Genomic DNA, 27,479 nt, shown 5'->3' on the forward strand with positions numbered 1-27,479 from the left:
GTTACACTCTGCTGCTGCTACAATAACATCTATTTTCCAGGCCTTGACATTGGCAAAGTAGTGCCATTACACATGTAAGGATACTACCTCTGTTTATTAAATAGTATTTGTTGTTTACTTTCATTTGTTCAACAAAAAAGAAATAATTTAATAATCATAAAAACAGAAACTTAAGAAACACAATTCCCTCTGACCAGAAGAGGGCGCTGTAGGTGAATAAATCAATGGTGTCATTAGCAGCACTGTGCATTATTCCCCTCATACAACATGTCTCTTGTTTATTAGTTTGTCCACACGTTTCATGGGTCGAAAAAAGCGTCTCATAATTACCAATATTATCTGAGTCAGTTGATCATTACCCTACAAGTTACCAGAAACGAAAGACACTTGAATATTAAACTCTAAAAGTGTACTCACTAAAGCTCACTAAAGTTTTCAGCTTAGTTTATTACATTTATATTTTTTCAAACATTATTGTATTACTTTTTTATTCGTATTACAGCAATATCACAGTGACCTGTTGCGAAGGCACTGGATATATCGATGCCTTCATCTACTGTCGGAAATCCCATTGAAAAGTAAAAAAAAACAAAACAACAACATTCAGTTAGGCAACTGTTGGAAAGTGGGAATTGCCATTAAATATATTAATTATGTGTCAATATTTAATGTTACAATAATATGCTTGAAAGAACCTGTTAAGGTCCTTAACGAGTAATTAAAAGCTCTCCACTTTCTTTTTTTAAGGTAGAGAATAGAGTATCCGAGGCACATTGAATGTAGCACAATAGTCCTAAACGGGAGGCCTGAGTGGGAGGCGGGGCCTGCCCTGCCCCTCTGCCTGCTCCACACACTGCGGCGGGCAGAACTGTTAGCTACAGAAATGGCGGAGGGGGAGTTGGACGTCGACTCGCTGATTTCCAGGCTCTTGGAGGGTGAGTTATCAACCATACTATATTCATATCTACCGGTTGTTGATGACTTTAGTGCTCGAGGATTGTTCGGATTTAGTTTCGACACGAGTCGACAGAAAAACGGAACGCTTTGGAGTATCCTGCTGGAGGAGTAAACGGGACTAGTTAAGAAATAATAACCAGAACGTGAGACTTTTAATACATTAAGTTGAGTGTTGGTTAACTATTGAATAGTTATAAAGTTATAGTTCCAGGTCAGGTCGAGTATTGGAGAAAAAAAGAACTAACTAAATTATGTTGCATCATTGAGTGTGTTCCTTTATTAATGTTGCAATACTTATTTTACACTCTTATTACTTTGACATGTAGCATAAAACCATAGCTTAGATTCTTAGAAGCTTCTACTAAAATATCCTGGCTCTGCTTGTATTTCCACAAGCTTTTCACAACAATATAGACTGTGGTGGGCGGGAGCCTGCAATGGATATCAGTCCTTTAAGTTGACATTTCTTTTAGAACAACTGCAGCTTGGTAAATAAAGTATGCCGAAACTTCCAGCACAATTGCATGTTTTCTAAAGATACTTAACATATTGATTTTACTATGTATATATATTGTTTGCCGCAGTCATAAGTAAAAATGTCAAGTTTCAAATGGGATTTGGCTGGAGGGTTTGTCAGCTGTAAATAATGCACGTCACAGGGCTGTGGTGTTTATATGGGAATGTTGCTGAATGGCAATGTTTACACAAGGACTTGATGATATTCCATTATAAATAGACCCTCAGAGTGTGTACCCTGTAAGCATTACAACATGAACTTAGTCTGTGACTCCAAGTATTTTGTAATCCCATTGCCTATTTTTTGAAAGTTTCACGTGCGAACATAACACCGTCTTAAAAAGTTTCTGTTAAACACACAAGAGTATGTATTAAGCTGTTATCCTTCACATGTTTTAACATGAATGCAGCAGATTATCCCAAGCCTTATCTTCCTGAATTAAAAGATAATAAAATAAAAGCTTTTCCAGTTTAGCTGTGAATGACAATAAGTGCCTCTAATGAGTTGCTGTCTCCTTGGGTGGGACAGTTAGTATTGTATGAGACCGCACTAAAGTAACTTCAGTACTTTCGAAGAAAGCGTTGTTGCTCCTACAACACTGCTATGTGTTGGGTGTCAGTGGATTCTTAGCATTGCCAAATAATGCCCCTTTCACACCAACGCGGTTCCAGGGCCGGTTCGGAGCTAGAGCCTGATAAGCACCGTTTTTTCCTGTTCACACCGCAGCGGAGCCGGGTGTTTTCCCCGAAAACCGGTTCTTACCAAGCTCCAAAAAATTGTCGGTCTAGAAGCAAGAACCGCATACGTCACGCTTACGTCGGAGCCGGGGGCAGGGGCAGGATCAACCTGAGCAATAACAGTTTATGGCGAGTAGGCTACGGCAAATAAAAGTTGTAACAAGCAGTAGCGCTGAGCAAAGTGACTAGAACGCAACCACACACTTGTAAAAAAAAAACACACTTTATAAAGTCAGGCAACACTAACCAGGTTTAGTGTGATTCTGTTTATTTGTACCTTACTTTGACCATCCGTTTGCTGTCATTGATCATTGTGGAGAGCAGGCAGACGTTTTGTTTTGTATTATAGCAGCTATCGGATGGAATCAATACATGGGCTGCACAGGTTGTCATGTCCGACTATCACAAGTAGAATCATAATGAAAAATACGCCGGTAAAATGTGCCTGTAGAAAACGGCTTATGCCACAATAGGATAGCAACAAGTTGTCAAGATAGTCAGTTTAGCTTCGGTTGTTATGCTATCACCCATTTTATACCAGAGAAACGTTCATAACAGCGTTGTGATGCCAAACCGCGGGCAGCACTGCAGCGGTCGATAAATGCCGCTGAAACACATTAATAAACAATGAACCACGGCACTCTGGAGAAAAGTATAAGGTTGGAGAAGTAGTTATTTAATTTAATCTGGCTTCGTATGATTAAAAGCAACACGATCATCGCACAACGCAGTCCCCCATTGTTGTTGTTGTGAGCAGCGTTGGGGAGAAACGTGATCCGACGTAAACGGTGACGTCATGACGCAGCCGCGGGAGCACCAGTTGGGATCTGGGCGGTGTGAACAAAACGGGGGCTGAAAAGAAGAACCGGTTCCGAACTAGAAGAGCGCAAGCACGGAGCTAGCCCTGGTGTGAAAGGGCTAAGGGATCCTGTATATTGAAATCCGTCTGACTGTCCTCTCGCCTTTTGTTCTCTACAGAACACAGAGACAGTGTCCCTCTGTGTCTTCAGCAAACATGGAGGCAGCCAGCATTCATGATCAATTGTCGGTCACTGAAAAAACTGAAACGTTGACTTTAATTAAATATATAACGTTTACATTTTCCGTGCACTACAGATTCTGAAAACCACACACACATGCTGGCAGCTAATGAATGACCACAATGTGGATCAGTACCACCTAATCATCTTGATTGATTTGGACTGACTGATTACATAATAGTGTGTGTTTGTGTGTCAGCTGTACATTAACCGCAATGTGAGCCTGTGTTGTCAGCTGGGAAAGGCTATGCTGTAGCTAGTTTGCTGCATATTTAGTTGCTTTTTTTGCAGCAACTAGAAAACCTCAGTAGAGGAAATTGGAGGGATCTGGCCCTAAAGGCTTCCAGATGTGAGCTGAGAATATATCCAACATCCATCTTCTTTCAGTCACTTTCTCTTTCCATCTAAAGCAGCAATATGTGAAGGCTAACTCATTTTTTCGTTTAAAAAAAAAAAAATAGTGAGACTCGGGTTGAATAGTAATGTCTTTCCTGTAAAAGTTTTCGAATTCTAAATGTTGTCTTAGCTCAAGCCGTACAAGTTTTCTGCCAAAATAAAAGGTTGTAGTGGCAAAAAGCGAAATCTGTACTGGAGAGTTTGACCGCAAAACATTTTCATTTTTATGAGCAGATTATATATTTTCCATTCTTTTGAATTCTTCTTGTTGTCTATAGGATCTCAGGAAGCAGTAAAAAATGGCTGCACAGTTTACAAAATCTCAAGTTGACATGTTCAACAGGTTTCTCACAATAGACAAGTGTACAAAACAAAGCCAAACTAATCATGTCCAACACTAGGAGACATATTCGGACCACACAGGCAGAAGTAAACTGTTAAACTGTCTGCCATATGGCTGATCAGTTTGTCTTCGTAAGGTTTTTTTTTTTTTTTTAAGAATTGACCTTTCAACAACACACTGTCTCACAGACACTGATGAAATCCTTTATATATTTTAAACAGATTACATCTACAGCCTGCTTTTCATTAAGACCTTTACTAAATGGCCTGTCAGTGGATTTCTTCTGGCACTCAGTTCAAGGAGCTCAGAAGGTTCCCCTTATCCACTTTAATAGGAGGTTGATCCCCCACTTTTTCCACTGGTGCCAGTCGGGATCTACACACACACACACACACACACACACACACACACACACACACACACACACACACACACACACACACACACACACACACACACACACACACACACACACACACACACACACACACACACACACACACACACACACACACACACACACACACACACACACACACACACACACACACACACACACACACACACACACACACACACACACACACACACGGAGAGCTCTCTGATCTCCTATTAAATGTCAACAGGAACAGCTGCCCCTGGTAGAAATTAACTTACCCTTTTGGTGACACACACAGGGGGAGAGTGTAAAAAGGGCAATACAGTAATACAGTAGAATTGACTAATCCTCTCCTGCAATGTTTATTCATTTTGAACATTGATGAGGTAAAGAAGTATTTAAACCTTATTGAAAACAAATACAAATAATTAAACCTCCATAAAATTCCATCAAACATGTTTATGATATATGCTCACATAGGCGTGACAATAGTGTCTTAAATTCAATAAGAATCTAAAGACATGCTAGCAGCTGAGTTAGCTTTGGGTTTTAGCTAAATGCTATTGTCGGCAAGCTAATTTGCCTGCTGCACAAGTAATGTTGACCAGCATTTAAATCTAGGATGCTAGCAAGCTAAAATTAGGGAATTAGCACTAAACCCTTAGCAAATTATAATAATTTGAATGTCATTATTTGTTCTTGCTTTTACAGGATATGTGGTCATAAACTCAAGTATTGGATGAATTGGAGTAATGTATGGTCATCCTAATACATACAATGCCTTATGTCCTCCATAAGATGTTTAATAGGGGTTGTCAGGCGTATAGCTGACAGGCTAACCCTGATCATCTGACAACATGGTTTAGAATGAGTGACCGCACAGTGAAGCTTTCTGGCCTCTCTGGTTTCATTCGTCACTCTGAGTACAATGACCTAGCACCTGCTGTCTTATGACCAGGCTAGTGAGTCACAGTTGAAAGGTAAGCAACACAATGGTGTATGGATTAATTTACCATCACTATTTGTCTGTATTTAATAAAATGGCATTCATATGTGTGTGTGTTTCTGTCTGTATGTGGATATCAGGCAGTCAGGGTGGCCACACTTGTTCAGTCATGTCACTGGTTCCCATTCCTCTCATGCCATAGTCATCAAATTAGAGTGGAATTAATCCATTTGGTTTATTTTGTATTTAAATTGGCCAGACCGGATTAAAAATATATATTTCCTAAGGTGTGTGTATGAGGGATCAGAGCTGGAAATGGTTTCTTATTGGTCAGAAATATGGCATGGAAAATGTAAAAACAATACTTTTTTTTAGCATCGACCTGAAAACACCAAACAAGCACCATGGAGCCTAACGCGCCGCAGATACGTTTGTTGATCTTGACAGTATTCCTGCTTTGGCGTTTCTTGCAAAACAGATGCCGAGATGTCAAGCAAACATCGGACTTTTGGCGAAGTTCCACTCACTTCTTACCTGTTGTTTACTGGTTTCATGTCAACCAATTCGGGCGCAAGGAGCCCATACATTTGTTTAGTTTACACCCTGCAATATTGCTAAGGTACTGGCAGCGGTATTAATGACTGCATCATTGAGTGTGTGCAGCTAATTTATAAAAACCTACACTACCTAATTGTTGTAATCACTGGGGTGTAATGACCTGTTGCTCCGGTGAGAATCATTACTGACACATTACAGTGTTGCATGGCACCGTGGAAACCAACCAGTCATCTGTTGTTTTAATACAAATCTCAGTAGCAGATTTCAGATTTCTCAGCAGAATCACTACAGTTGGTTACACAGCATTTGAGCCGACGTGGCCATTTTCACGGTGTTGCACAGCCTCAGCACACTGAACAAACGGAAACGTTGACTTTAATTAAATGTATTATGTCAACAGAGTTCACATAACTGTATTAGGTTAGTTGAAAGCAATAATATCAAGTTTAAATAAAAAATATTAGGTTCAACTTAATATTATTGCTTTCAACTAACCTAATACAGTTATGTGAAATCTGCTTCCCTGTGTGTTTCTGTTTGTTGATCTCTCCATAAACAGGCCCCTCCCTCCCCCCTCATTAGTGTTTACTAGTGCTGCATGATTATGTGCAGCCATTACAGCCTTCCCAACATGCTAAACCCACGCTGGCCCAGCCTTCCCCACAACAGGCCCTCTGTCTGGCCTGCCAGCACAGGTGGCCCGTAGGCTTTACGCAGCACATTCAACACCACGGCCCCATCCATCAGCCAGCCAGAGCGGGGGGGAGGCAGGACGGAAAGTTGCATTTAAGAGCCATTTTGTCATTTTGGTTTATGAGCAAAGATGTCAGCCAAGTTGTGACCCTGTATGGGAACATAAAGTCTCTCAAAAGGGCATTTCTGTTGATGGGCTGTTTATTTCCTGGAATGGAATTGTCACTATTTTGTTCCATGCTAAATGCTTGTAACACTCCGGGATCTGAACTCAGATATGAAGTGCGTTTTTATAAATTAAACCCATTATTATTATTATTATTATTATTATTATTATTATTACTGACTGCTGAGCTGCAGAGTTTTTTGGGAAAATCTGCATTCCCTTTCCATTAATTTTATATTTAAATCATCTATTAGCACCAACTGATACTTTATCTCAGGGGTGTAACAAATTCCATGCGGTTTTGCAGATATTTATAATCTGGAAAACAAAATAAACTATATTTTGGCCATTGATTTTGAAAAAAAGTAAAACTCTCAAAAAAAAGTCCAGTAAGATAATTATTCCTCACATAAATTGAACCTGAGAGCCAGCAGTATATTATGAGGATGTTTGACATGCAACTCAACAATTGTGCATGACAATATTATTCTTTTAGAATTCCTATGAAAATATGTTTTAACATTTAATGCAAGATCTTAAAACATTTGCACCTCAAATGTTGCTGCAAATCCGCTATGCTTAAATGCATTGTAAAAGCAAAAGGAAGAATAGTCATCAACAGATTTAACATTACCATTGTACAGCAATGTGTAGCTAAATATTGTTAGCAACAGCTATCATAAGCTACTGGTCACACCATAACTTGTATGGCTGTAGCAGTGTCTTTTCATCTGTAAGAGTTATTTCTCTCAAATATGAAATAGTCTTGCAGTATCATAACATGCACAATAATGTTTTCCAAATGCTGTGTGCATGCTTCTGATTGGTCAGGAATTCTCAACTTTCTCTTCAGCTTGATGCCACTTTTAGGATCTTTTCTGCCCGGCTGAACTGAGAGAGTTCAACAAATTAAGCATTCAGATTTTTCACAATGCATTGTACGTCGGTGTCACCCTCCTTGTTTTCTCCGGACGTGGAGCGCTGCTGCGTTGCGTGGTGCTCAGGCTGCTGGCGTGGCATTCTGTTATGGAAACAACAATGGAGGAGCCTGTGTGGCGGGGAGCGTTCGGCCCCTGGCACCAAACGTGGCACAGAGCTCACCCGGGCTTTCAGCTGCCCGGCGAGGCTTTCCAACTTACCCTCCCTCCAGATCCTTCTATTCACTCCTCCGCCTTCTCAGACTCCCCACTCAAGTTTCACTTTCTCCCTACTTTTCTTTCGTTTTCTCCTCTCCATCTCTCCCACTCTCTGTTTATTTCGCTCTCTTCTCAATTTCATCCTTTCTTTTGCCCCCACAAAGAACGCCATTCAGCCGTGGCACTTAAAGGCGAACAAAACGGCCTCTGAAAATGTGAAGCCCGCACAGAAATGCCATCGCAGTCGGGATTTCTGCCTCAAGATTCGCTCTCTAGCCAGAGTTGCTTTGTGTCTCTTGTTCACTGAGGGGTCAGTGTTTTCCATCGGCCCTGTGTGGGAGAGGGTTAGATGGAGGAGTGGGGGGGAGCTGCTGGCTTGGTACCCAGTTGGAAAGAATAGAGAGTGGAGGTGGAGAGCTTGAAAAAGGACTGACGGGGCATTTTATTGGCGCAGCAATGGCCAAAACATGCAAGTCATGCCTGCTTAAAATTCAAGGCTCTGCTCGGCCCATTAGAAGTTCTTTGCATATTTTTGCCCGGGAATTAGAGGAAGTTAGTGTTTCCGAATTTTCCGTTTTTAAGTAGTGTTAAGCAGCACTAAGCAATATTTTTATATCAACAATGATAAAAATGGCTACATGTTTTGTGAAAGTTGACCAAAACTACAGAGACTTCCTCTGACCAGGGGCGCAGGCAACTGCTTGGGGCCCCCAAAGAAGGTAGATTAAGAAGGTCCACAGCAACGACAACATGAAACACCCTTTAATTTACTGCAACGACATGTCGGGAAACCCCCTCAAGGGGTCCCCATGCATAGCGCGCCGTCAAAAGCTGCTTCATAATTTCAGTTTTGCTGCTCCGCTCCGGGGGGGGGGAGGGTGCTGTCGGAGATGTCATGTCCCTTCTGCTTGGGGCCCCCAGAGTGTCTTGGGGCGCCTCTGACTCTACAGTTCGCTTGAGCTCGACTTAGCATTTTAGCCTTTTTTTGCTCTTTGTTTTGTTCTTGTATCTTATGGCGCGTTTCCACTGCAGAGCTCGCTTTAAGCCTGCCGAGCCGTGCGGGGCCCGTTTTTGGTTGCATTTCCACTTGGCCTAGTACCGGCTAGCGCAGGGGTGGGAAATTATTTTTTACAAGGGGCCACTTCAGAAACTCGAGCTGTGTTGGGGGGCCGAATCAAAAATAAGTTGAACTTAATTCTGCTCAATATACCAATACTGAAAAGATGTTTTACAGTATGTTAAAGATAAGAAATGAATCAGCTTTATACAAAAAGAAATAAGTGCTTTTGATTTTTGTTTTTCAGTTAATTTGACTTGTTCAGTGAGAAAAATCCAGTCTGTCTTGGGCTTGAACAAGTGCACGGAAATCTGGTTCAATGTCTGAGGTGGATATGCGAAGGACAGCTGAGAGGTGATCATCAGTGATAGAGGATCTGGATCTGTATCTGGATTTGTTGAACTTCATCACTGAGAATGTCTGTTCACATATGTAGGTAGATCCAAAGAGGACCATCATCTTCTGAGCACGTCTCCTGATGTGTGGAAAGTTCTCCTCTTTCAGGGAAGAGTAAAACTCAGGCAGTGAGACTGACCTAAAGTGCTCTGACAGAAGTGTGTCAGACTGCAGGTCAATGAGTTCAAGCTGAACATCACTGGGTGCATCATCCACATGGCATGTAAATGGGGAAAAGATCATGTTCATTTCATTCTCAACTGTTTTGAAGTCTTTAAATCGCCTTGAAAACTCACCATGCAGTGCTTCTAACATGGATGAGTACCTCTGGAGGTGATCAGCTGATGGTGTGGCTTCCTTCAGTGTTGGCAAGTGCGTGAGAATGTTGTCCTCCATTTGGCTTGAGAGAAGCTGCAGCTTTCTCATGAAAGCCTTCACTGCACTGTACATGTCATGCACAAAAAGGCCCTTGCCTTGCAGTTTGACATTTAGTTCACTCATTAGTGCAGTCACATCTACAGCAAAACCAAGGTCTGCCTTCCAGTCTGCATCTGAAAGCTGTGGGATGTCGTTTCCTTTCTTCACACAGAAGTCTTGAATCTCTTCTCTCAGGTCCCATACTCTTTTCAGCACTTTGCCCAGGCTGAGCCACCTGACAGCTGCATGGTAGGGTATGTCACGATGTTCAGTCTCACTTTCCTCCAAAAGTGCAACAAACTGTCTGTGATTCAATGCTCTTGCCCTGATGAAGTTAACTATTTTAGTTACAACATCAACAACATGGTTAATTTTTAACACTGACTTACACAACACTTCCTGATGTATAATACAATGCAAAAATACCTATTTCTGCTCAGGGTTAATTTCTGTCACTTTATCCTGCATTCTCTTCAATAGTCCAACATTTTTCCCTGTCAGATTTGGACAACCATCCGTTGTCACGCCTGCCAGCTTGTCCCATTTCAGTCCCAACTTTTCCACACATGCATTTACCTCCGTGAACAAATCACTCCCTGTTGTTGTACCTTTCATTGACTGCATGGCTGCCAGCTCCTCCGTGATTTTGAAGTCTGTAGTTATCCCACGTAGGAAGATGAGTAGCTGGGCAGTGTCACGTACATCGCAGCTCTCATCCAAAGCCAAGGAAAAAAAGTCAAAGTTGACCGCTCTGTTCTGCAGCTGAAGCTCCAGATTTCCCGCGATGTCCTCAATTCTCCTCGTAACAGTGCGTCGGGAGAGCGGCATTTTCTCAAATGCCTCCTTTTTCTCCGGGCATATTAGTGTCCAACAAACACTCCTTAATGAACTCTTCGTCCGAAAACGGTTAACTTTTAAGACATAACTCGTCTTGACAGCTGCATCTCTGGATGTGGAATGTTTTGTGAAAATGTGTTGTTGGCTTTGCAGCTTAGCTAGCAAAGCATCCGACCCCTTTGCCCACTCTTCCTCAGACAGGTTCTTGTATTTATCTGCGTGTTTGGTAGCATAGTGGCGACTCAAATTGTACTCCTTGAACACAGCGACCTGCGCACCACAAACTAAACACACAGCTTTACCTTTCACTTCTGTAAATAAATACTTAGCGGTCCATGTCTTGTTGAAAATGCGGCATTCAGTATCGATCTTTCTTTTTTTGCCCTTAGCGGACATTTCGAGGACTAGCCGGCCAGCATCACTCGTAGCTGTTACGGCATGCGCGTTTACGTAAATAAATAAAAAAACCAGCAGCTTCCTTTTCAAAATAAAAGCAACACAGTTAGAAAAGTATTTACGCCATGCAAGCAATACAGCTGTGTTGCTTTTATTTTGAAAAGGTTGCTGTTTTTTTTCATTATGTTATAATTTATGATCAACCTCACACGGGCCGGCCAAGGCCGGCCAACGGGCCGGATGTGGCCCGCGGGCCGTAAAATGCCCACCCCTGGGCTAGCGGGTCCTAATTCACAGTTTTTCTGGCCCCATAAAATCGTGGTTCTAGGGCCAGGAACAACCAGGCTGAGTCGGGCTGAGTATGCTAAACTAGAGAGAATCGCTGGCAAGGCGGCTACAACTACAACAAGATGAACATATTTGACCATGATTTAATTGTAATACACGTTTCAAAATGATGCCGAAGTAACAACATACTGATACCGGTTAGTAAAAACCCTGAATTAATGCTTTGACAAGTCTGTAGACAGACGGCAGGCGAAAACCTTTTAAAATGCGTGTTGTCTGAATGGAGATTGGCTAAGCTAACGTTGTATATGCTCCGACCGTCCACACTCACAACAACGGCCTATACAGACATAAATAAACCAGCGACTGTATTCGCCATGACACAGACAGTCTGTGGTTTGTACTTGTTTAACTTTTGTCTAGTTTCTGAACAGATATGAGACGCTGTGAGCTCTGAGGGCCAACGGCTGATGTTGGTTTTGTGTTTCGCATTGAAGATGATGTCACGGCTCCGCCTACACTGCGTTACTATAGATACTACCCCAGTTCCTAAACTGTAATGGAAATGCGCCATAAAGTGAGCCAGTCCTAACAAGGCCTAACGAGGCCTAGCCATACCGAGCGAGGCCGTGTAGTGGAAATGCACCATTACATAATCAGTTTATTTAACCTGTTAAGCCCCATTCCCCGCAGGCGGGGGAAAAATTGCAACATCTGCAAGAAACAGCATCTGAGGGCTTCTTAACATTCAAAAACCTATTAATGTGTCATACCCACTTAACGTGAAGAAACTCAGCTATCAGACAATATTAACCATTTTTAGCAAAACGAAACATAAGGGTAATAACAAAGGCTCTGAATTAGCCCTGAGCGAAAAAATGCTAACACACTTAGCACAGAACTCACGATAAAATACCCTTATTACTTATTGTATCTGCAAAAACAAGATATCGATTAGCAAGCTGAGATTCCACAGATTTGACAGGTATTAGTATCATTACTGACCGATCCGAACTGGCGACATGAGAAGCTAACAAAGACATCACACCACGTAGCATTAGGTAGCCAACACGGCAATATGTCTTACCTTTGTTGTTTTCTGATCAAAAGTTGTCTTCAATGGCATTAAAACGAGAAAAATGCTGCTGAAGGTTAATCCATAGGTTAATCCAATGTGTCTGTGTCACTTTGAAATTATTTCTATAATCCATCAGCAATAAACCTAGTTTTCAGTTTTGAGATTTCAGAGCGTAAGATAGGTTTCCATTTGGGCAAACTGCGTGCGCATAGTTCTCACTTCTCAATGGTAACGTGTGTGCATGTGGAGATTCCCCTTCGATTCTATTGGCTCTAACGGTTCAAAAGAGGTGTCAATCATCAAAATCGACCAATGGGTTCCAGAGAAACGGCAGATACACCCATTTTCACCCAAATGACCCCAGAGGTGGAGTTTCTTTTGCTAAACCTCTTTAAAAAGGTCAAATGTCACTTGTTTTGCATCAATCTTGATACAGGGTACTTATTATATGTTATAGTTTGGATTTCTAAAGCTTTTAGTCTACTATCCCATCATTCAAGGGTGGTTTTCACTATAAGTAATGGTTTATTTTTGGACGTTTATATTTTTTTACTATGTTCAATCTGAATTTACTTTAAAATAAAAAAAATCTATATTGATTCTGACTTTTCTACATCCAACTCACAGGTTTATCATTGCTTTGAGAAAAAAGATTATTAATTTACCCCTTTTAGAAGGGAAGTTATTGTCATTTGTTCTGGGAATGTCATTTTCGAGTCTGAAACCTGAAAAACAGGCTTGGGGCTTAACAGGTTAATCTCCTCAACCCTGTTTCCAGGTTCAGCGGGGAGCTGTTTTTGGCTAAAAATCTCAATGCAACTATCTGGTGAACACAGTGGAGTAATCGTTCTTCGTTGTCAAAACTAAAATCCTGCCGACACAAGCACCGTTTTTGAAGATTCTCCAAAGTCCACATGAAAACCCCAAAACACCATTAATGCAATTTCATGGCCAGTGGCCAGTTTGGGCGATCCAAAACCAACAGCTAAAGTGGTGAGGTCTATGTTGTGGGAATGTTTGATAATGTGGAAGTGACCCCCAATTCTTACTACTAGTTCCTTATTATAGTAATAACACATTTAAAGGTTGCACAATTTTGGATAAGTTAGCCTTTGCGTTACATTTCGCCTTATAAGTGAAGCCTCAAAAATATAACACTGTGTTAGACCTGTTAAAGTGGGAATGGGCTTCCAGCTCTTCAGCAGAGCAGCTGTTACATTGTTGTGGATGGAGCCCCGAGCCGCCTGGCTAGTCCTGTTCTTTATCTCCCAGACAGCAGCAGAGCCTTGCAGGGCTCCCTCTTTGTCCTGACCGACGAGCTCACTTCCTCCTTCCTCCATACAGTAGCGCCCATATATGGTAATGCCTTCAAGAAGCAATCTGTCTGCAATTCACTTATGTGTCGCTCTCCCTCTGTGTTTAGCTCTAATACACAAGTGAACTCTGCTCTTTTAAACACATGGAAAATAGTTGACCTTGTTGACCCATGAGCAAGAAGTGACTCCTCCAACACAGGTTTGGTGGAATGTGAGTTAGTTTGTGTATTCAGAGAGTGTCATGGTTTGTGTTGCAACAGCTCTGGTGTGGTTCAACATGCAGCACCATGGTGGGTTGGGCAGTAACCAAGATTACCCAGAAAGATCAACCAGTGTAACGCAGATCATTGAGCAGTGATAGGCGTTAGTGCGTGTCAAGACTGGAATAACAGGCTATTACTGCTTCCCTGGAATATTAAATCACCTTATTAAGTATTATCTTTCTTTCAAGAAGAAGAAGAAGAAGAAGAAGAAGAAGAAGAAGAAGAAGAAGATGGACCTTTATTAATCCCCCGAGGGGGAAATTCAGTTTCCACTCTGTCGTACACATGCGTTTCAGAATCGAAACGATAAGTCATCTCTCAGAAAATGTGATAATAAATTATTTATCTGTAATTCTTTTAAGCCGAAATATTTTTGATTCCACATTTTCCAATGTCGCTGCTTTTTTTTGTTTCATAGTTTGCTAGGGCTGTACCGAATGTCATTTATTTTAAATTCAAAGCTTCTATTGAAGTTTTCAAATGACGCTGCCAATCATCAACCTACATTTTGTTTTTTTGAAATATGGATTAATGCACAATATTTTTTGGGATAAAAAACACGTTATCTTTTTCCATTCAATTTGGACTTTTGGGAATTTACATCAGCTGAAGTTATTGGAAATGATTGGATACAACAAGTCGGAAACAAATGCAGCCAACATTAGAATACATTTTTTTTTTTAACTAAATAGTAAACTGATCAAGCCAGGAATTAATCTGTAGATTAATACAAAAAATCATACGTTCTTTCCCTTATTTCAGTTGTTGTAACTTGCATACGTTTTTTCGTATTGACCTAAATTAAAGGCCCAAACAAATCCCAATGATTTATGGTAGTTTTAGTGTTTGTCTCAGCTTTAGATCTGATAACATGTTATAGTTTCCTTGTGCATGCTTTCCTAGTGAGGTATCATGTTAGTCACAGTCCTAAAGACCAGAACCAACATTCACTTCTCATACAAATATTTTCAAACTGGTTAGATTCTGATGCGTCTTGCAGATGCCCTAACCAATGTGTATCCCAGGCGGCACTGAGAGCCCCTGGAGCCTGAGCGGTTTGGCACTGAGGGGTCTGTGATCTGGGAGGAATTTAAAAACTCACTCGGGGAGGGGTTCAAGGCCGAACTGCCCTCTGACGTCAGCAGAGTTCACAAGGCTCTGCAGAGGAAGACCGTGACCCAGGAGTTCAGCCGCAGCCAAGAATGAAACTTAAGGATAAATAAATGAGGAGGAAACGAGGGGTGAAGAGGTGAAGGAGGGAGGAAAGGAGGCCTAGTGAAACAAAGATACAGAGATCTAGCTAGAGGAAGGACACAGAGTTCAGTCTGAAGAGGTCAGAGGGCGCCCAAACTTAAACTAAAAGCTGAGGCAGACCGAAACATGCACCTGACCAAATTAGGAGATCTTATCCAGGACATAGAGAGCCTTCTCAAAGATTTTCACTAATCTCCCGAAGAACCAGCTGGGAAACGCTCGTGGAACATCAAGACAAGGCTGACAGGAAGTGAGGCAGAACAGCTGTTTTACCCAGGGACGGAGAGAGCAGGGACACGAAGTGATGAACGCTGTGCATCTGTTTGGGTTGTGTGTCTATGAGTGAGTCTTTCAGCTTGTATTGGGTTTGAAGTATGCCTTGGGGCTTGATTTCAGGACAATTGGACTCAAACACACTGTGGCAGTCAGTCAATAATTCATGGAATCTAATATAGAAAAGCTTCTGTATTTTATGTATACAAAACGACTTCACCATTGGATTGTAAAACTGCTTTTTTAAAGATAATATATTATATAATATTACTACCTAAAGTAACAATAATAGTGTGCCAGAAAACGTTTCATTTTGCGCATATCATTCAAGAAATACAAACTAACTGCAACTCCTGAAAATGGTATCTAAAAAAGTTTTTGGACATGCATAGGTACTCTTGTTCCTATGTCAAAAACATTATTGACACACATGCAGTAGGTTCTTTATGTTCACGCAATAGATGAGTGTCTTAATTTAAGCATTGCTTGTTCATTGCTCACAGTCTCGCTGCAAATGATATGGGCTATTCCAGTGGATTAGTATTGCACTTTATAGAGATAGTTTGGATGTTTTGAAATGGTAGAATGCCAACAGCCGTCTATTATAGGTCACATACTGACTATGGATAAGTACCTCATACATCACCACTTCAAACAATCTCAACTATCTTGCAAAAGAAAGATAAAAAGAAACGTTGCAAAATCTGACACTCCAAAATGCATCCGAAAGTGTACACAAACCTTGAACCATTATTTAATCCTTCGGATATTCCACTAATATCCATTTGAAACCCAACCTTAGCAGTTAGCTAGCTCCACTAGCTAGCCAGTTGCTACCTGTTGCTGTCACTCCTGTTCAGTGTTTGTGTAGAGCAGGAGGCGGGATGGAATGTTTCTGAGACACGTGTAATGGATCAGTGTGCATTTAGTGAACCGTGGTTATCTCACTTTTGAAAGTTATTTTTAACAATAGAAATGCAACATATTCATATATCAATAAAGTATCATCTTATCTGATTGAAACCTATTTTCTGTGCACGCCTCCTGTAGTCACAGTTGTCATGTTAGTATGCAGGGCGTGGGTTGGTGCCACTTTATCTGCAAATTACCCCCCCGCCCCCTTAGCAGTAACAGCCTCGTCGCTCACCGACACCTTCCAGGCTGGAAATTGGTCTTGCCTCGTTGCCATGGTGATCAGTCGTTGGGTACCACCATCTCGTTCCTTTTTTTTTTGCACGGTATCTCTCGCTCCCCCTGTTTCTCTACGCTGGGGAAGCTGCATTGCGGTGGTGTCAGAGTAAAGGATGCTGGGATACCCCCCCACATGCCTGTAGTGGTACGATCTGAAGTCAAGGTCACTGTCATTGTGTGTGTGTGTGTTTTCCCCACCCTGCCTTTACTTAACCATATGATGAAAAGGGATCCTCCCGTGTGTGTGTGTGTGTGTGTGTGTGTGTGTGTGTGTGTGTGTGTGTGTGTGTGTGTGTGTGTGTGTGTGTGTGTGTGTGTGTGTGTGTGTGTGTGTGTGTGTGTGTGGTGTGTGTGTGTGTGTGTGTGTGTGTGTGTGTGTGTGTGTGTGTGTGTGTGTGTGTGTGTGTGTGTGTGTGTGTGTGTGATGTGTGTGTGTGTGTGTGTGTGTGTGTGTGTGTGTGTGTGTGTGTGTGTGTGTGTGTGTGTGTGTGTGTGTGTGTGTGTGTGTGTGTGTGTGTGTGTGTGTGTGTGTGTGTGTGTGTGTGTGTGTGTGTGTGTGTGTGTGTGTGTGTGTGTGTGTGTGTGTGTGTGTGTGTGTGTGTGCGCTATATTAGGCCTGTCAGCTGAGCCTGCACAGACCTGCAAACGCGTAATCAAAGAGCTGAGAGCGAGGGGTGTGAAACCCCCTCGACGGTCACTTTTCACTGGACACACGCGCCTGTGTATTGTGCTCAGTGTAGGATAGCTGTACATTAAGGTGTTTTTATTTTAAGGGCACAATGAGTCAGAGGTTTTTTGCAGCATGAATTTGGATCTTGATTCATGTTTTTGTTTATTCCCCCCTAGAAATCCTACCTTTTGCACGGTCTAAATATAGCCCCTAATGTGCAGGTGGGGCGTGACCAGGGGTCAGTGGAGGAGACGGAAAGGTCTCCAGGCAGATTTAGTGGGGTCATGTTGTACATGTACACACACACACTGTTGTCCTTTAAAACTGGATTTAAAGCACCTTTAGAACGTGTGGGAATCTCAGAACACACACTCTCTCTTCTCCTTTAAACACACTGCTCTCATCCTGTCGGTTTGATTTACTCATTAAGTGCCGTTGGCGCCCGTTAGGATTTATATCACGCTGCTGGGGTGTCATCTGACATCTTAGTCAGCTCTCACTCCAGCAGGGCAGTGTGACGCTGGTGGGAGGGTTACTTCAGTCATGTAATATGTTACAATAAGTAGTTACCTGTGAAACTATGTAATCAGTAACCTAATCTAAGTATAGACATATATAAAAGTAATGTCACTTGATTACTTCCCGTACTTCACTTTTGGATTGCCTCAATGTGAACGCAATGCAAATAAATCCAAGAGAAAATAAATACCAAAAGATGTTTTCTACTTAAGTGTAATCCCCAATTTTTTTAAATGTAACAGTAATCTGATTACATGCTTTTTTGATGTAACTTTAAGGGAATAGTTACCTTTTTTTTGTATCCTGATTATGTAATCCGTTACATGCAATCTGTTACTCCCCGAGACTGTTCATCTAATGCAGGGTCAGTAGAAAGGAAGCTACAGGGACGCAGTGCTGGTTTACATTGATCCGTTTCAAGCACAGTAGCCATCATTAATAGTGTTTATGGACAACAACAGATTTCCAGAGGCTAGTGAGTGCAGGAATATAGTTCAGAAATACTGTTAAGCGTTTTTATATTTAATCTAGAGCTGATCATTATTATTTTCTGGGGAGATCAATTATTTAATTTATTCGATCATGCGTCAGAAAGGCAGCTATAATTGAATAAAGCCCGAGGTCACTTTAAAATGTTAATTTTTACCTGCGCCTTTGTACAGCGACTTTGAGTACTTAGAAAAGCGCTATATCAATGAAATGTATCATTATTATTAAAGGTCCCATGTCATGGCCATTTCTACTGATCATAATTCCATTGTTGAGGTCGACTAGAATAGATTTATATTGTGCAATGTTCCAAACTCACATTGGTTTCTTATACAGCATCTCTGTATAGTATGTGTATTCACTCTCTGTCCTAAACGGCTTGTTGGAGCTCCTGCCCCCCCTCCCTGTGAGCCCAGTGTGCTCTGATTGGTCACGCGACGTGAGAGGCGCGTTGCTGCTCGCAGCTGCTCGCGAGGAGCAGAGGAGCAGCGAGACAGGCTTCCGTGTGCGGCGATACAGATACAGCGAGAACAAGCGAAACTCATCCTGAGCACACACAAACACTCACAGCCGAAGTAAAAACAATAAGTGTGGCTTGATATTGAGTAAGAAAAAGGTTTATAACGCTGTGAGCAACGTAGTAGTCCGAAAAACGTTTACCCATTTAAACAGTCGTGGTAGATACCTTGTTTGTTTTAAACATCATAAATACACAAACAACAATGAATACTTACAGGTTGTGTACCCGAATCTCCCGCTGGTCCAAACAAAGTAGGAACAGCATCGTTCTTCAGTGCCCTACGCTGTACATATCCGCCATGAATCCTGAAAGGTTTGGGAAGCTTTGTTTCGTGAAAGGCTGGCAGAGGGCGTGGCCATAGCTCTGGGCGTGGCTACTGGGTATCCCCACGTCAGAGTACCCAGGAAGAAAATGAGAAATCTCCAACGAGGCGTTTTGAGGAGGTCTTTTCTGTGTTAGAGTTGTACTCCCTACAGGGTGTACTTTGAGGGTTTGTGACTCTGCAGACCGTTTACATGCATAAAAACCTTCATAACACACAAGGGGACGGGTAATAACCGGAAAAGCATGACATGGGACCTTTAATATTTTTGCAAGACCAACAACCTAAATAATCTGAAACCAGAAAAGATCTTTTTGCCTAAAAACAGACTGCAACAATTCATTTCTAATAAAAGCTCTGATACAATTCATCAACTTTGCTACCTTTTGGCTACTGGATGAAATATGTATTTGTGTGTCCCAGGTATTGACTGTCTTCTCGTGTTCAAAGTCTTGTTTACTTCTTTTGACTTCGAAAATTCTGCTTATTTTGGCCTGTAGTTTTTTAGGCGAAGTTATTGTATTGATCATTAGTATGCCGAGTAAATAGGAGCAGTGTAAAAGTCGTAAGGGTATTGAAAACATAATTTTGGAATGATATTTAAACGTTAAAGTTAGTTATCCTGTTAATAGTTTAAGATAGAATACTTTATTTCGTGAAAAATTCTGTTTTTAATAGATGTGCAGAATGTTGATTTGTATGTTTATTCATCTCATACGGCCACATTACTAATTGATGAATAAATGGAGTGACTTCATTTATCAAGTCTTCCAAATCCTCCACATCTGATGCCTTACTACATGTGATCCCATCCCTTGTTCCTCTAACATGGATTCCCCTTTCTCTTTACCTGTTACACAACAGGAAGTCCTCTCCAAAGCACTCCCAAAAACATCAACAGTCCCTTCACAAGCTATTTCCATCCTCCACCTGTTGCCTAAACACCGCCTCCCATATTTAGTTTGAGGTTCATTTCATAACTCATCCTATCGGGGATGATGTGAGCGATATGTGACGGTCAACAGAGTCATATCGTTAACCTTCTCCTTCTCCTCCACAGTGCGAGGATGTCGTCCAGGGAAGATCGTCCAGATGTCGGAGGCCGAGGTGCGCGGCTTGTGCATCAAGTCTCGGGAGATCTTCCTCAGTCAGCCCATCCTGCTGGAGCTGGAGGCTCCGCTCAAAATCTGTGGTCAGTATTCTCCAGGTTTCTCCTTCTAGGGTTTCATTATGGTCTTATAGCACTTTAAACCCGGAAATGTTGAGTACCCCAAAGTTTTATGATAGAAATGTACAGTACGGGTCCCCAGCACATAGACTCTGCTGTATGCTAACCTGCATATGTTGGGCAATTTGCACAGTTAGCATAAGTTGTGTTAATTAGCAATAGATTGAATTAGAGCCTATGCACACAATAGTTACAAAAATGGCTTTGCTGATTTGGACAATTCTTGAATGATTTTGGGGGTTATTGAGGATGCTGAATGCATATCTGACATTTTCAGGATAAGAAATTGCAGTTTTATCAAGAAAATAGATAAAACTGTGATTTTGGCTACTCATGGTAGTCAAAATCGGTGGGCTGATTCTGACTACCATGAGTAGTGTTGCGACCATTGGATTTTGTGAGCACAAAATGAAAATGATTACCTCTACTGTGGACAGTTATTTTTCAAATAAATAAGCGATAAGATAGAGCTTTATTGTCTCCCTTGGGAGAAATTTATCTTGGGCATCGAGATAATAAACATAAAACATTCAGGTCAATCAGTCATAGATACAGAACAGAGATCACATGGCAAAGAAACAAACAAGAAGCATACAGGTACAGCACTTTCCCTATTGCACATGCATAAATCAAATATTGCACCTTCCCTACTGCATTCATACACAAATCAATATTGCACTTTCCCTATTGCACCTATGCATAGTGTCCGTCAAATTGCACATATCCCTATTGTGTCCATACCTATTTACACATTTCCAGCCCTTTTTATCAAGCTCTGGAGTTGTGATTTAGATTGAACAAGTTACCAAACCATGTTGTGATGCCATAACGAATAATAGACGCAATTGCTGCCCTGTAGAACATTAACACGATACATTTATCCACTCCATGAACCCTGAGCCTACGCAGAAAATGCGGGCGCTGCCTTATCTTTGAGCATACCTGATCCACCTGATGGGCCCAGCCTAACTGAGCATCAAAATAAATCCCCAAATATTTAAAACGTGAAACCTGCTCAACTCCCTCCCTGTTGATAAGGACTGGGCTGTGGTCACCTACTGACTTGGGGTCAAAGATCATTTCCTTTTGTTTTTTTAACATTTAACACCAGGTTGTGCGCCTCACACCACTTCACGACCTCTTCAATCTCAAGTTTATAAATAGAAATGTCTGAGTCTCTAGTCAGTAGACTAAGTATGGCTGTGTCATCAGAACACTTTATAATATGGTTGTGTGTGTGCTGACTCCTACACTCATGTGTGTAGAGAAGAGGAGAGCTAACGCAGCTTTGTGGTGCCCCTGTGCTTATGACCTGTGTGTCAGAGAGGGTCGAGTTTACTTTCACCTGGATCTGTCCTATCCAAATGATCCAGTCAACTAAATCTTCAAAATCGCCCAAAGATGAATCAAAATCAGCCCACAGAGTACAGATGTGGCCACTTTCTGTTTTAAATGATGCATTATGGATCCTGAAATCAGAAATAGATTCAGCATCCTCGACAATGACCCTCAAAGTCATGTTTTAACTATTGTCCACAGGCTATAATGGTAATTAATGCTAATTAACACAACTTATGCTAATTGTGCAAATTGCCGAGCAGGTTAGCATCCGGCAGTTTCTATGTGCTGGGGACCCTTACTAACATAAATCTTTGGGCTACTCAACCTTTCAGGACTGGAAACTAGACTATTACCTGCTCCCACTTCCTCCCCCCCTCACTGCCTCCTCCCCCTCCCCAGGTGATATCCACGGACAGTACACAGACCTGCTCCGGCTCTTTGAGTACGGCGGCTTCCCTCCAGAGGCCAACTACCTGTTCCTGGGAGACTACGTGGACAGAGGGAAGCAGTCTCTGGAGACCATCTGCCTGCTGCTCGCCTACAAGATCAAATACCCCGAGAACTTCTTCCTGCTCAGAGGCAACCACGAGTGCGCCTCCATCAATCGCATCTACGGATTCTACGACGAGTGTGAGTGCTCTCATGGAAAGGGAGGGTTTCATTTTCACTTCCTCCCCAAGTCTTATTGTGGGACAGATGTTGGCACACACCTGTGACCAGAACAGTAGTTGCAATATAGAAGCAGGCAGACAAACCTAGAATAAAGTCATGTTGGGGGTGAAATGGTTAACAAATGGGATGTTTTGTATTGCTTTTAAATTGGTGATATCTTTGACTATACTGTGATAAGCCTAATTCTAATCATATGACAAAAAACATTAAGATTACCGTTTGACCTGCTCTCCAAGTAATTAAATAGTTACTTTTGGAACTTAAAATGTAGGAAATGAGATACTTATGTAAAAAGATTTTGGGGGGTTCCCCTCTCCTGTAGTTTGTTCTATATTATGAATACACTAAATCCATGGCCTGGTCAATGGATTCGATTTGAGTGTGGAACAGGGGGAAACAGGACTTGGCCCTTTGTTCCAGATCAGTGTTAAACCCCTCTCTCACAGCCTCATGTGGCTCTCTGCCTCCTGACTCACCTCCCTGTTGGTGTTGCAGGTAAACGCAGATTCAACATCAAGCTGTGGAAGACGTTCACCGACTGCTTCAACTGCCTGCCCATCGCCGCCATCGTGGACGAGAAGATCTTCTGCTGTCACGGAGGTACGAGGCCGGCACATGAGTTCTGATATTTGCAGCATCTGGAGGAGGAAATATAACGATAATGAACCTTCATAAGCTTCTGGTGTTTTTGGTTTGACTCTGATGTGAAGTGAATGGGTCGCAGCATGTTAATAGTATTAGTGATATGGGTTAATACCTGCTGCAGACTAATGGAGAGATGAAGCTGTGACGGTTTGTGTCGTCTCGCCCTGTGCAGGTCTCTCTCCAGACCTGCAGTCCATGGAGCAGATCAGACGCATCATGAGACCCACAGACGTGCCCGACACAGGTGGGACCGCACACACACACACACACACACACACACACACACACAGACACAGACACAGACACACACACACACACACACTTTTAAAACTGCTAGTATAACGTATTCCTCTACTGATGTTAATTCAACAAAACATGTTCTTTGTCACATTAACGTTGAAATGCATTTATCAATGATTCCATTCACATTCAACTGGTAACTCTTTTTCTAGATAAATAATTGGGTCCAAAAAATAGTGTAAAATGCCCATCACCATCCCCAGTGGACATCTTTACAAACTATTTTGTCCGACCATCACATCCAAAGATAATCAGTGTACAATGACGTCTAAAAAAGCATCAAATTATCCCAATTATGATTTTATAACTAGAGAATCTTTGTCTTTTATGCCTAATAAATACCTGAACAAGTAATCTAAAATCTGTTGATCGACTAATCCTTTAAATAACACAGGATCGGGTCCTGGCATTTTTAATTGTTGTGGATTTATCATCTAATTTAAAAGCAGAAGTATTCAGCTGTGACAAATACTACTATACTTACTAGCTGTATCTTTAGCTGTATTTAGAAATACAAATATATTTATCAAATGGATAGGGAACACCTTGTAATAGGAGTTCCATAACTAGTGGACTTTGTGTTAAGAATGATCACCCTGTCCTGCCATGTTACATATTTTGATAGGGTAAGGGTCAAAACAAACCTGGGGCAATATTTATCCAGCTTCTCAGGGTTTAGTAATCGGCCTTAACTGGCCAAAAATGCTCAGAGTGACGCAGGTTCGGTCCACTTTTAGCCCTCCGGGTAAAAACTATTTATCTTAAGTGAGGAACTTTTACATCTGCTGATATTTAAGGAGAAACACGCACGCATCCTGTGCTATATACTTATTTATAACATTGACACCATGATTCTATCCCTAATAACCTCCGCTGATGATGGATGTGTGCTAGTAAAGTGGAAGTGAGTGTTTGCCCCTCTTCACTAGAGCGGGTTGTTCTTGTCCTTATAAGGCCGCCAGTGTTAGACCCTAGCAGCCTCGGGCTCTCAGACCCTCTTATGGTCTTCAGACAGACTCAGAGTGGAGGTGAAGAATGTGTGTGTGAGTATATACATGGGCAGCCTTGATGTTTTAATACCTGACATAATGTAAATCTAACATAAAATGTACCTAAAGCAGTTTGGAACAGCAGAGCACATTGTTCTTGTTGATTTTGAGGGGACCAGGTCTAATTGTCTTGCCTAAATGCAGCGGTTAAGACCTCCTCAGATTTTTTTTGTAGTTTATATCCTCTCTTCTCTTCCTGCCAGGCCTCCTGTGTGATCTGCTGTGGTCGGACCCCGATAAGGACGTCCAGGGCTGGGGGGAAAACGACCGCGGCGTCTCCTTCACGTTCGGAGCTGATGTGGTCAGCAAGTTCCTGAACCGCCACGACCTGGACCTCATCTGCAGAGCCCACCAGGTACGGCAGAAGCTCAGTCCTTGAGACTTGGCTTGGGAAACAGAGGGTCACGGGTTCAAATCCCAGAACGGACCAAGTATGGAGAGTGGACTGGTGGTTTGAGCCAGTTCACTTTCTGGGTACTACTGAGGGGCCTAAATACAGAGACTAACTTTCTCTTTGTGGTGGTGTGTGACGATTAAAGTGGAATTAATTGGAATACTCCATTTCCACCCACGTCCCCTTATCATTTAACCATTTATATAAATAGAAATGGATTCCAGGACAGGACAGGTAATGATATTTGTAGGCTTCCTCGTTGTTCAACACGTTCTATTTACAGTTTACATATTGGCATGATCTGCTGCTCTCCATATCAGATGTCTATGATCTGCTCTCCGATGACTCACTCTGTGTCTGGCGCCCCCAGGTGGTAGAAGACGGTTATGAGTTCTTCGCCAAGCGGCAGCTGGTGACTCTGTTCTCGGCTCCCAACTACTGCGGAGAGTTCGACAACGCCGGCGGCATGATGAGCGTGGACGAAACCCTGATGTGCTCCTTCCAGGTAGGACGTCACCGCAAAGTGCCGACATGGCTGTGCTCTAGTTAGCGTGCAGGGAAACAGCATAACTTATCACTTAGTATGGGTACAAACCTGGGTAACTTACCAAGGTTATTTGTATGTAAATGCAAATATGTGTTGCCAAAATTAATTAGGAGATGACAGTCTGTGAAAATGTGCATATTTTTATGGTGCATCTTATTCTCTCAAACTGCACTTTTATTATAAAGAGCCAAAAATAAAGTAATAAAATATAGGGCCACACTTTAGTTAAAAAACAAGTTGACATATCCTTTTGTCCTTTTGTGAAAACAATTCCATAGAATTATTAACACCTTTTCCTATACACCGTCTCAGCACAATTGGAGAGTTTTCCTAATTTAAAAAAAGTATAGTAAGGTGCAAGTTTACTAATAGGATGAAATGAGTACTAGAATATCTGTAATCCATGTGCATTTAAAACAATTAAATGTAGTGTTATTTCAACAGAAAATGTATTGCGATGGTATCTGGTATACTGCCACTCCTGTTACATTAAAGAAGGCTACACACTACATTGTATTGTGTAGCCTTCTTTATAGTGTCAGTAGAGCGTCACCTCTCTGGAGCTCTGCCCTCCCGCATTCATGAACGCACCATCAGCTTCTTTAAGTCTGATTTATTTGACTGAATTTCTTTGTGAGTTCTTTAAAAAGACTTGTAATCACGCAACTAGACATGTAGCAAAGTATAATACTTTTGGTTAAAACTCCACTCGACTTGTAGGCCCCAAAATTGCTTCACTTTGAGAAGTGTTGGACACTTGGGAGTGATTTCCTACTCAGGACACGACACAATCCTGGGCCTGGATTGTGAGGCATTTGAAAAACAGATCGTTTTTCTGCGAGTTAAAATATTTCCTGTGTCTTATCCTAGATCCTAAAGCCATCTGAGAAGAAAGCCAAGTACCAGTATGGAGGGATGAACTCGGGTCGGCCCATCACTCCTCCTCGCACAGCCCAACCTCCAAAGAAACGATGAAGAAGAGAGGGAGGAAGAGACGCAGAGAACGAGAGAGAGAGACATGAATGTCAAAGATTGTCTCCTGTTGGCTTTCCACAACACAAAAGAAGTCAAAGCAACACTTGGCAGAGGGAAACAGAACACAACTATTTCAAAAGACACCCCAACCTGTCTTTCATCTTCATTTCTTCCTGACCTCCCTCTGAGCTGCTGTCACTCTCTTCTTCTTCTCTCTGCATCTGCGTAACATTTTTTTAAAACAAGTGTTTAAAAGGAAAAACAATACAGGGGTTTCATTCAGTAGCATATCAGAGTGTTTTTGACTTTTGCTTTTTTTTCCTTGACAACAGAATGACAACTAGTTTAGTTTACCACATCTCCTTTACCCTCCCCCCTCCCTGCCTGTACAGACACAACAGGTATTAATGACGACTGCTGGGTTTTCAATAAATAATACAGGAAATGAATACTTCTCAATGTTCTGTGTGGTTATTCCCGTTAAATCACTTCTCCAGGGAGGTCATTTGAAAACTGAAACGTGACACATCAAATGCAAATAGCACAAGGAAGCAAAGAAGATACATATTTTTTTGGCAGCTGTACAAATCCAGATCATTTTATTCAGGCTTTAATGGTTTATTTTGGATTATTTTAATTGGCAACAAAAAATTACTTGGACTACACTTAATTTTAAATGTACTTTTGTGCCCAAATATGTCTGATATTGCTATTGGTGCATCTCTATTTTACAGAAGTTACAGGTACAGGTATTGTGATGATTTCTCAATTTACATGTGCAAATCAAAAATAATAAATATTGACATGTTTCTGTCTTAAGATTGGTTACTGAACTCATTTTTCATAATTAAAATATCGTCGATTAGCACTGAGCCAGCCATATCGTCTTTCCAAATAAAAGACCAGTTAATCAAGAAGACTTCATACAAGACAATTCAAAAGGTCCTATTATGCTCTCTGGGGTTTTCTCTGCCTAGCCAATAGAAGCGTGAGTAACACAGTGATGTGATATTACAGAAGTAAACAAAGGAGTCCAATGGAGGCGTGTCGGGGGAGAAGTGTGTGGGAGAGAAACTCCCTCTGGAGGAACACAGGGATTTTAGCCTTTGCAGAACATTTACATAAAAACCATATAACACACTACTGGAAAGGAAATACCCCAACAATCCTAATA

The 27,479-nt window shown here is 41.7% G+C and overlaps 1 protein-coding gene across 1 annotated transcript; it reads left to right on the forward strand.

Moving 5' to 3' along the window:
* Positions 1 to 803: 803 nt before the first annotated feature.
* LOC117487722 (serine/threonine-protein phosphatase PP1-beta catalytic subunit) lies at positions 804 to 26,759 on the forward strand. Its single transcript, XM_034136373.1, has 8 exons — positions 804 to 935; positions 20,215 to 20,346; positions 22,123 to 22,353; positions 22,891 to 22,995; positions 23,213 to 23,284; positions 24,593 to 24,744; positions 25,154 to 25,288; positions 26,201 to 26,759. The coding sequence occupies exons 1-8, from the start codon at positions 884 to 886 to the stop codon at positions 26,303 to 26,305; spliced, it is 984 nt and encodes a 327-aa protein (XP_033992264.1). The 5' UTR covers positions 804 to 883; the 3' UTR covers positions 26,306 to 26,759.
* The last annotated feature ends 720 nt before the right edge of the window (positions 26,760 to 27,479 follow it).

Source organism: Trematomus bernacchii, unplaced genomic scaffold (genome assembly GCF_902827165.1).
Source record: "Trematomus bernacchii unplaced genomic scaffold, fTreBer1.1, whole genome shotgun sequence".
Lineage (NCBI taxonomy): Eukaryota > Metazoa > Chordata > Actinopteri > Perciformes > Nototheniidae > Trematomus > Trematomus bernacchii.

Excerpts from the sequence above, each read along its gene's own strand:
- LOC117487722 (XM_034136373.1), top strand. The coding sequence starts at position 884 with ATGGCGGAGGGGGAGTTGGACGTCGACTCGCTGATTTCCAGGCTCTTG. Across the intron at positions 23,285-24,592 it reads CACAGACGTGCCCGACACAG|GCCTCCTGTGTGATCTGCTG; the intron begins GTGGGACCGCAC and ends TCTTCCTGCCAG. Across the intron at positions 24,745-25,153 it reads TCATCTGCAGAGCCCACCAG|GTGGTAGAAGACGGTTATGA; the intron begins GTACGGCAGAAG and ends TGGCGCCCCCAG.